The following is a 10,000-nucleotide window of genomic DNA, read 5'->3' on the forward strand; positions in this document are numbered from 1 at the left end:
CAACGTATACAACTGCCAAATAAGCCATATATGCTTACAAAGGCATATTTGCCATTTATTTTGGGTTCTACTTTCGTCTGTCACTCATATTTTTCTTGGATGCAGCCTAACCTGCAGTTCCTAATACTGCTTTGCACATTTCTAACTTCTCATTACTAACTCCATTATGGCCTATGATGAGCTATCCACTATAATGAGCTACCCTGTGTTAGATGGCTAATATCCAGAGTTGTCAGACATAAAACAGAAAAGAGTTTGACCCACATCACTTTCAGCACAGGCTGACTGGATACTATTACTCTGTGGTCAGCAAATGGATACAGTTTAAAGGTTTTAATACAAAGATGACCTCCACTCTTCTGATGTTTCTTTGTGTGGTGCTTTTGGTGAGCGCATGGACACAGAATTCAGAGCAGTGGTTAAGCTGATCTGGAATTACCTCTGATTTACACTGCTATTAGATTTATACTGTAACAGACTTGATTAAGAAGGAAAGATTGTCAACCTACCGAATGTACAAATTCTACATCAATAATCATTCTTCAGTACTGCAGATCTAGATGTTCCACTTTAGAAACAACTTACTAATTCCTGTCACGTTAAACAGCCTAAACAAAAACACCTAAATCTTATTGGGTTCTTCTGATGCCTAAATATTTTAATAACGTTTAATAACGTAGAAAATCGTAATATTTACCTCTGGGGGAGGCTCCTGGTCATTCTTCCATGAAGCATCTGAGCCTCTCGTTCTATAGTACCACAAAAGAATGTCCACCATCAGCACAAATAATATATATTTATATAATGGTTGCTCTCAGAAATGGGTTACTCACTGCTTAATCTTCTCAACAAAGATGTAGTCAGTGAAGTCTTTGAGTTTTGGAGCGAAGAAAACCATCTCCCTTAAGTGGAGGTTCTTCTGCTCTATTTCCTCTTGAGAGTTGAACCTCAGGACGTAGTACGGCTGACAAACTGGGCCAAACACTTCAAACACCTAACGGAAGAATAATATCCGTATCTTATGTTGGGTTTGATTGCTTAATGACAAAAACTTCAGAAGAGGAGATACGTGGGGCGTTTTAAGAGCGTACCCTGCCGATAGCTAGGTGGTCCTTGTTGAATAAGACACTGTCCTCATTCAGGGGTGGACTGTCCTTTTTTGATTCAACAATGACTGGAACATATAACATAAAACATAGAGCAATGGCTACTTAATACTTTCTGGACATGCCATCCTGCCCCATTCACACTTCAAATCACTTAAAAGAAGCAACTACTAAATTACTAAAAGGCCAGTTCATTCAAAACATGTTTACACAGAGCCATACAAATGTAACTTATCTAGACAGCCAAGTCACACTGCAGCTATAACTAGTGACTGCAGCACAAGTATCTCCAGTCTCTGATTAGGGCAATGTTGGCTCAGTGGTTAAGGTACTTTTTCTAGTAATCAGAAGGTTGCCAGTTCAAGCCCCACTGCTGCCAAGTTGCCACTGTTGGGCCCTGAGCAAGACCCTTAACCCTCAATTGCTCAAAATTTGTACTTTGGATAAAAGTGTTAGCTAAATTCCATTAATGCAAATAATTACTGGCACTACTGTAAGACTACCTAGCTGATCTATGATGCTTGAGATGATTCCAACAGCCTCCACTTCTGTCTCCTCAGGGAGGGTAAGGGTCAGATTTTCCACCGGGGGAAGGTCCTACACACGAACAGGGCAGCCTTCAAATCAACATGCCATGAAGCCGTTCAGCAAACCACATGCTAACGGCCCAAATCAGTATTCAACATCTCAGGCAAAAATCTTACAAGAGCTCATATGGTTATTTTAAGGGAGACATTCTTTCACTTGCTCTTTCAACACACACTGTAACAATGACTGACAATTGCACAATACACCGACAACACAGGCTTCCTATCAGTCAGGTTCTCACCTCAATAAGCAGCTCATCTTGAGTCCTTACTGGCGGCAGTTTCTTCCCAGAAGTGTGTCCATCTTCCTGATCACCGTCCTGGTCAGGCTCATTCGTAGGACCAGACAAGGAAGAGGAGGATGAAGATGATGTGGAGGATGAAGAAGAGTCTGAGTCACTGAGGAAGAGGAAAAAGAAGAAAAGTGTTTCAAAGCAATTATCATATAATGACGCAGTGCCTAATTATGTAACATCTAAATCCAAAGTTAGGAACAAAAGTAATCAAATCAGGCTGACCAATTACATTTTCACGATACCTGAGGTACACAAACACATGTGTTTTTAAAATCTATCTGGTCTATTATTGAAACTGTGGCAGTGGTTTAGATTAATGTACCTGTCTGAGGGGTCATCTGAGCTGTCATCCCTATACTGCATGCTCAACAGTGCCAAAGACCCTCCATCACCACAGAGAGGGATCACTGCCTCCTGATGTACAGTCCCATGCAGAGAGCCAGAGTGCAGATCCCCGTCCTGCTCGCACAGTCCCGTCTCCATAACCTCACTCGTCCGCGAGGCGACTTTGACTGTACCTGGGTCGGCTTCAGCGTCACGGCTCCGTAGCTCGCTTTTCCCATGCAGAGAGCCAGAGTGCTGATCCCCGTCCTGCTCGCACAGTCCCGTCTCCATAACCTCACTCGTCCGCGAGGCGACTTTGACTGTACCTGGGTCGGCTTCAGCGTCACGGCTCCGTAGTTCGCTTTTCCCATGCAGAGAGCCAGAGTGCTGATCCCCGTCCTGCTCGCACAGTCCCGTCTCCATAACCTCACTCGTCCGCGAGGCGACTTTGACTGTACCTGGGTCGGCTTCAGCGTCACGGCTCCGTAGTTCGCTTTTCCCATGCAGAAAGCCAGAGTGCTGATCCCCGTCCTGCTCGCACAGTCCCGTCTCCATAACCTCACTCGTCCGCGAGGCGACTTTGACTGTACCTGGGTCGGCTTCAGCGTCACGGCTCCGTAGTTCGCTTTTCCCATGCAGAGAGCCAGAGTGCTGATCCCCGTCCTGCTCGCACAGTCCCGTCTCCATAACCTCACTCGTCCGCGAGGCGACTTTGACTGTACCTGGGTCGGCTTCAGCGTCACGGCTCCGTAGTTCGCTTTTCCCATGCAGAGAGCCAGAGTGCTGATCCCCGTCCTGCTCGCACAGTCCCGTCTCCATAACCTCACTCGTCCGCGAGGCGACTTTGACTGTACCTGGGTCGGCTTCAGCGTCACGGCTCCGTAGTTCGCTTTTCCCATGCAGAGAGCCAGAGTGCTGATCCCCGTCCTGCTCGCACAGTCCCGTCTCCATAACCTCACTCGTCCGCGAGGCGACTTTGACTGTACCTGGGTCGGCTTCAGCGTCACGGCTCCGTAGTTCGCTTTTCCCATGCAGAGAGCCAGAGTGCTGATCCCCGTCCTGCTCGCACAGTCCCGTCTCCATAACCTCACTCGTCCGCGAGGCGACTTTGACTGTACCTGGGTCGGCTTCAGCGTCACGGCTCCGTAGTTCGCTTTTCCCATGCAGAGAGCCAGAGTGCTGATCCCCGTCCTGCTCGCACAGTCCCGTCTCCATAACCTCACTCGTCCGCGAGGCGACTTTGACTGTACCTGGGTCGGCTTCAGCGTCACGGCTCCGTAGTTCGCTTTTCCCATGCAGAGAGCCAGAGTGCTGATCCCCGTCCTGCTCGCACAGTCCCGTCTCCATAACCTCACTCGTCCGCGAGGCGACTTTGACTGTACCTGGGTCGGCTTCAGTGTCACGGCTCTGTAGTTCGCTTTTCTCTGAAGTGCTGCTGTTTGATTCAGGTTCAACTAGTTTGTTGTGTTCATGATACAACTTATCTGCCGTGTCATCCACTTCAAGCTGGAATTTTGAAGGCCCCAAAATAAAATGAAATAAATAAATAGGCAGTTAAGCAAGTAATCTGAGGGAATAAAAGATGCACGTAATAAAACCATTAAAACGCACAATAAATCAATTCACGACAACAGAACTTAACAGTTAATCTTAGTGACCCGCTGGAAGCCAATAAACTGATTTATCCTCAACTGCCTAGCCAAACATCAGCAACAGAAACGTTAGCTACGTTTTACATGTGGCTGTGCATGTGGAAGCAGGAGCTGACGGCTGGACACTTACAGATGACGAGCTACCTAAACCAGTGCGAGTATGGGTCCCCTTAACAAGGGTGATGACAAGGGTCGCTCCCTCGATGCTGCTGCTGCGATGTGCTCCATGCGACTTTGTTTTCTTAGCCACGTGTACAGCTGGCTAGCATGCTAGCTAACTAGCACAGTGGGAAAAGGCATGCGGCTATTTTCTAGTGGTCAGTCGCGTGTGTGTGTGTGTGTGCTCATGTATCTACTGTTACTTTCAGTTAACCAGGTTAGCTAGAAAACAGAAAAGCGGACCAAGAGCTAACTGAACACACATTTCACTGGGTCATTTAGTCTAAAACAGTTAACCTATCTTTATCTTCAGCAAGCGTCGTGTTTAAGAGGTCAAAGCTACACAACGAGCCTGACGTTGTTCATACTGTACCTTAGTGGATATTAAATCCTCTGTTATTAAATTCTCCATTTACCCCGTATTCAAGTGCTGGAAAATTAATTCAGAAAAGAGACTATCACGCTAGACAGATAAGCCACGCCCTCGACAACGTAATTTCCGCAGAAAGGGACCTTTTTTTCAAAATAAAAGATGTAAGTGGTCTTTTGCAGTGATTTGACTGTTTCCGGGGAATTTTATTACTACGAATTTTGGATTTACCGATGGTTAAACAGTCTGATACTTAGACGTAGTCTGAAAGACGCTTTCAAGTGGGAATGATAGCTAATAGTGGATAACTGAGTTTACAAACAACTACAAGAGGCGAATCAAATACAAGAGAACTAGCGTACACCCGTGAAGATGATGCGTTTAAAAATAACAGACAGAACTACACTGTGCTCGGTTCGGTTCCAACAGTGCACACATGCTGTCATGCCGATGAACATGGTCGGATTAAGTATGTTTCGGAAGTGGTTGTTTTTCTGAATTAGTGTTGGCCCCTGTTTTATTGCTTCATCATGGTCTATACGTTATAGCTACTGTCATTGTTTTTATATTGCGTATGTAAATCATCATTTCAAAGGAGCAGTGAGTCGTTTCCCCGATGATTCTTCTCCATATTATGAAACAGCCAGACATAGCCCTACTGGGTTGGCGCACACCTGCTTTGGGCACTGTTACCGCTAGGCTCCTGATATCGCTCTGAGGCCACAGTAGTTGCAGTGGCAGTCACAGGTTTCCTAACTCCTACAGCACCTGTATTTAGGACACTAAAAGAAAAGATAAAACCTTTTTCTTGTTGTTGTGTTTTTTCTTTTTTTATTAGTTAAAAACTATTCGGAAATACTAGTTCCATTCTATCAGACTTGATGACGATTGTTTACTGCTCTAGTTCTCTGGTGAGCAGGTGTCCCAGGTTAGAAGCCCTCTGTAGCAGACTCAGCACCTCCCTCCTTTCAGCTTTACAGGAACTCTGCAGTAGCACGTTACCTGGAGGTCATACAAGGTCAACAAAACAGAGCAATGGGTGAACAGTCCTTCGGTCTATCGCACGGGACACCTTTCATAAGGCAAGAAGTGAAGTTACTACAGCTGTTTTAATTCTGTGTGAAGTTATTATTAGATGTTTTCATTCGATGTGAATTTCGAATACAGAACGATGGGGGCCATCCCAAGCACAGCGGTGTGCCAAACGACACGACGCAATTTGCTCCTGCTGTTTCTAGATGAACCTGGTGAACATTTTTACATCTACCAAGCGTGTGCAGTGTGGTGGCGAGCCCCCGCTACAGGGGCTGGGACAGGAGAGGCGTCGTGTCCTGGAGCCCAGCCGCTGCTTCGCGCACACGGATGGCGTTCTGCAGCTACAGGAGAAAGCAGGAGCGAGCACCTCACTGCACTCTACAAACCGCCCCGCTGCCATTAGATTTGATGGAATAGTTCCTGACATATTGTAGCACATAATTACCTCTATGTGATATGTATATTAGATAGATAGGTAGGTAGGTAGGTAGGTAGGTAGGTAGGTAGGTAGGTAGGTAGGTAGGTAGGTAGGTAGGTAGGTAGGTAGGTAGGTAGGTAGGTAGGTAGGTAGGTAGGTAGGTAGGTAGGTAGGTAGGTAGGTAGGTAGGTAGGTAGGTAGGTAGGTAGGTAGGTAGGTAGGTAGGTAGGTAGGTAGGTAGGTAGGTAGGTAGGTAGGTAGGTAGGTAGGTAGGTAGGTAGGTAGGTAGGTAGGTAGGTAGGTAGGTAGGTAGGTAGGTAGGTAGGTAGGTAGGTAGGTAGGTAGGTAGGTAGGTAGGTAGGTAGGTAGGTAGGTAGGTAGGTAGGTAGGTAGGTAGGTAGGTAGGTAGGTAGGTAGGTAGGTAGGTAGGTAGGTAGGTAGGTAGGTAGGTAGGTAGGTAGGTAGGTAGGTAGGTAGGTAGGTAGGTAGGTAGGTAGGTAGGTAGGTAGGTAGGTAGGTAGGTAGGTAGGTAGGTAGGTAGGTAGGTAGGTAGGTAGGTAGGTAGGTAGGTAGGTAGGTAGGTAGGTAGGTAGGTAGGTAGGTAGGTAGGTAGGTAGGTAGGTAGGTAGGTAGGTAGGTAGGTAGGTAGGTAGGTAGGTAGGTAGGTAGGTAGGTAGGTAGGTAGGTAGGTAGGTAGGTAGGTAGGTAGGTAGGTAGGTAGGTAGGTAGGTAGGTAGGTAGGTAGGTAGGTAGGTAGGTAGGTAGGTAGGTAGGTAGGTAGGTAGGTAGGTAGGTAGGTAGGTAGGTAGGTAGGTAGGTAGGTAGGTAGGTAGGTAGGTAGGTAGGTAGGTAGGTAGGTAGGTAGGTAGGTAGGTAGGTAGGTAGGTAGGTAGGTAGGTAGGTAGGTAGGTAGGTAGGTAGGTAGGTAGGTAGGTAGGTAGGTAGGTAGGTAGGTAGGTAGGTAGGTAGGTAGGTAGGTAGGTAGGTAGGTAGGTAGGTAGGTAGGTAGGTAGGTAGGTAGGTAGGTAGGTAGGTAGGTAGGTAGGTAGGTAGGTAGGTAGGTAGGTAGGTAGGTAGGTAGGTAGGTAGGTAGGTAGGTAGGTAGGTAGGTAGGTAGGTAGGTAGGTAGGTAGGTAGGTAGGTAGGTAGGTAGGTAGGTAGGTAGGTAGGTAGGTAGGTAGGTAGGTAGGTAGGTAGGTAGGTAGGTAGGTAGGTAGGTAGGTAGGTAGGTAGGTAGGTAGGTAGGTAGGTAGGTAGGTAGGTAGGTAGGTAGGTAGGTAGGTAGGTAGGTAGGTAGGTAGGTAGGTAGGTAGGTAGGTAGGTAGGTAGGTAGGTAGGTAGGTAGGTAGGTAGGTAGGTAGGTAGGTAGGTAGGTAGGTAGGTAGGTAGGTAGGTAGGTAGGTAGGTAGGTAGGTAGGTAGGTAGGTAGGTAGGTAGGTAGGTAGGTAGGTAGGTAGGTAGGTAGGTAGGTAGGTAGGTAGGTAGGTAGGTAGGTAGGTAGGTAGGTAGGTAGGTAGGTAGGTAGGTAGGTAGGTAGGTAGGTAGGTAGGTAGGTAGGTAGGTAGGTAGGTAGGTAGGTAGGTAGGTAGGTAGGTAGGTAGGTAGGTAGGTAGGTAGGTAGGTAGGTAGGTAGGTAGGTAGGTAGGTAGGTAGGTAGGTAGGTAGGTAGGTAGGTAGGTAGGTAGGTAGGTAGGTAGGTAGGTAGGTAGGTAGGTAGGTAGGTAGGTAGGTAGGTAGGTAGGTAGGTAGGTAGGTAGGTAGGTAGGTAGGTAGGTAGGTAGGTAGGTAGGTAGGTAGGTAGGTAGGTAGGTAGGTAGGTAGGTAGGTAGGTAGGTAGGTAGGTAGGTAGGTAGGTAGGTAGGTAGGTAGGTAGGTAGGTAGGTAGGTAGGTAGGTAGGTAGGTAGGTAGGTAGGTAGGTAGGTAGGTAGGTAGGTAGGTAGGTAGGTAGGTAGGTAGGTAGGTAGGTAGGTAGGTAGGTAGGTAGGTAGGTAGGTAGGTAGGTAGGTAGGTAGGTAGGTAGGTAGGTAGGTAGGTAGGTAGGTAGGTAGGTAGGTAGGTAGGTAGGTAGGTAGGTAGGTAGGTAGGTAGGTAGGTAGGTAGGTAGGTAGGTAGGTAGGTAGGTAGGTAGGTAGGTAGGTAGGTAGGTAGGTAGGTAGGTAGGTAGGTAGGTAGGTAGGTAGGTAGGTAGGTAGGTAGGTAGGTAGGTAGGTAGGTAGGTAGGTAGGTAGGTAGGTAGGTAGGTAGGTAGGTAGGTAGGTAGGTAGGTAGGTAGGTAGGTAGGTAGGTAGGTAGGTAGGTAGGTAGGTAGGTAGGTAGGTAGGTAGGTAGGTAGGTAGGTAGGTAGGTAGGTAGGTAGGTAGGTAGGTAGGTAGGTAGGTAGGTAGGTAGGTAGGTAGGTAGGTAGGTAGGTAGGTAGGTAGGTAGGTAGGTAGGTAGGTAGGTAGGTAGGTAGGTAGGTAGGTAGGTAGGTAGGTAGGTAGGTAGGTAGGTAGGTAGGTAGGTAGGTAGGTAGGTAGGTAGGTAGGTAGGTAGGTAGGTAGGTAGGTAGGTAGGTAGGTAGGTAGGTAGGTAGGTAGGTAGGTAGGTAGGTAGGTAGGTAGGTAGGTAGGTAGGTAGGTAGGTAGGTAGGTAGGTAGGTAGGTAGGTAGGTAGGTAGGTAGGTAGGTAGGTAGGTAGGTAGGTAGGTAGGTAGGTAGGTAGGTAGGTAGGTAGGTAGGTAGGTAGGTAGGTAGGTAGGTAGGTAGGTAGGTAGGTAGGTAGGTAGGTAGGTAGGTAGGTAGGTAGGTAGGTAGGTAGGTAGGTAGGTAGGTAGGTAGGTAGGTAGGTAGGTAGGTAGGTAGGTAGGTAGGTAGGTAGGTAGGTAGGTAGGTAGGTAGGTAGGTAGGTAGGTAGGTAGGTAGGTAGGTAGGTAGGTAGGTAGGTAGGTAGGTAGGTAGGTAGGTAGGTAGGTAGGTAGGTAGGTAGGTAGGTAGGTAGGTAGGTAGGTAGGTAGGTAGGTAGGTAGGTAGGTAGGTAGGTAGGTAGGTAGGTAGGTAGGTAGGTAGGTAGGTAGGTAGGTAGGTAGGTAGGTAGGTAGGTAGGTAGGTAGGTAGGTAGGTAGGTAGGTAGGTAGGTAGGTAGGTAGGTAGGTAGGTAGGTAGGTAGGTAGGTAGGTAGGTAGGTAGGTAGGTAGGTAGGTAGGTAGGTAGGTAGGTAGGTAGGTAGGTAGGTAGGTAGGTAGGTAGGTAGGTAGGTAGGTAGGTAGGTAGGTAGGTAGGTAGGTAGGTAGGTAGGTAGGTAGGTAGGTAGGTAGGTAGGTAGGTAGGTAGGTAGGTAGGTAGGTAGGTAGGTAGGTAGGTAGGTAGGTAGGTAGGTAGGTAGGTAGGTAGGTAGGTAGGTAGGTAGGTAGGTAGGTAGGTAGGTAGGTAGGTAGGTAGGTAGGTAGGTAGGTAGGTAGGTAGGTAGGTAGGTAGGTAGGTAGGTAGGTAGGTAGGTAGGTAGGTAGGTAGGTAGGTAGGTAGGTAGGTAGGTAGGTAGGTAGGTAGGTAGGTAGGTAGGTAGGTAGGTAGGTAGGTAGGTAGGTAGGTAGGTAGGTAGGTAGGTAGGTAGGTAGGTAGGTAGGTAGGTAGGTAGGTAGGTAGGTAGGTAGGTAGGTAGGTAGGTAGGTAGGTAGGTAGGTAGGTAGGTAGGTAGGTAGGTAGGTAGGTAGGTAGGTAGGTAGGTAGGTAGGTAGGTAGGTAGGTAGGTAGGTAGGTAGGTAGGTAGGTAGGTAGGTAGGTAGGTAGGTAGGTAGGTAGGTAGGTAGGTAGGTAGGTAGGTAGGTAGGTAGGTAGGTAGGTAGGTAGGTAGGTAGGTAGGTAGGTAGGTAGGTAGGTAGGTAGGTAGGTAGGTAGGTAGGTAGGTAGGTAGGTAGGTAGGTAGGTAGGTAGGTAGGTAGGTAGGTAGGTAGGTAGGTAGGTAGGTAGGTAGGTAGGTAGGTAGGTAGGTAGGTAGGTAGGTAGGTAGGTAGGTAGGTAGGTAGGTAGGTAGGTAGGTAGGTAGGTAGGTAGGTAGGTAGGTAGGTAGGTAGGTAG

The 10,000-nt window shown here is 47.7% G+C and overlaps 2 protein-coding genes across 2 annotated transcripts in view; both read right to left on the minus strand.

Moving 5' to 3' along the window:
• The window catches only part of naf1 (nuclear assembly factor 1 homolog (S. cerevisiae)), a 6,704-nt gene extending 2,108 nt beyond the window's left edge, over positions 1–4,596 (minus strand). The window contains exons 1-7 of the mRNA XM_027018596.2: positions 4,498–4,596; positions 2,312–3,819; positions 1,936–2,092; positions 1,610–1,703; positions 1,092–1,174; positions 834–994; positions 698–749 (exon numbers count right to left, since the gene is read on the minus strand). Of these exons, the coding sequence (XP_026874397.2) occupies positions 698–749; positions 834–994; positions 1,092–1,174; positions 1,610–1,703; positions 1,936–2,092; positions 2,312–3,819; positions 4,498–4,536 (2,094 nt within the window). The 5' untranslated portion in view covers positions 4,537–4,596. The remainder of the gene's footprint in view (positions 1–697; positions 750–833; positions 995–1,091; positions 1,175–1,609; positions 1,704–1,935; positions 2,093–2,311; positions 3,820–4,497) is intronic.
• Positions 4,597–5,244: 648 nt separating this feature from the next.
• LOC113582693 (tetratricopeptide repeat protein 41) overlaps positions 5,245–10,000 on the minus strand; it is a 13,616-nt gene continuing 8,860 nt past the window's right edge. The window contains 1 exon segment of the mRNA XM_035528553.1: positions 5,245–5,496. Coding sequence (XP_035384446.1) covers positions 5,387–5,496 — 110 coding nt within the window. The 3' untranslated portion in view covers positions 5,245–5,386.

Source organism: Electrophorus electricus, chromosome 7 (assembly GCF_013358815.1).
Source record: "Electrophorus electricus isolate fEleEle1 chromosome 7, fEleEle1.pri, whole genome shotgun sequence".
In the NCBI taxonomy this organism is placed as follows: domain Eukaryota; kingdom Metazoa; phylum Chordata; class Actinopteri; order Gymnotiformes; family Gymnotidae; genus Electrophorus; species Electrophorus electricus.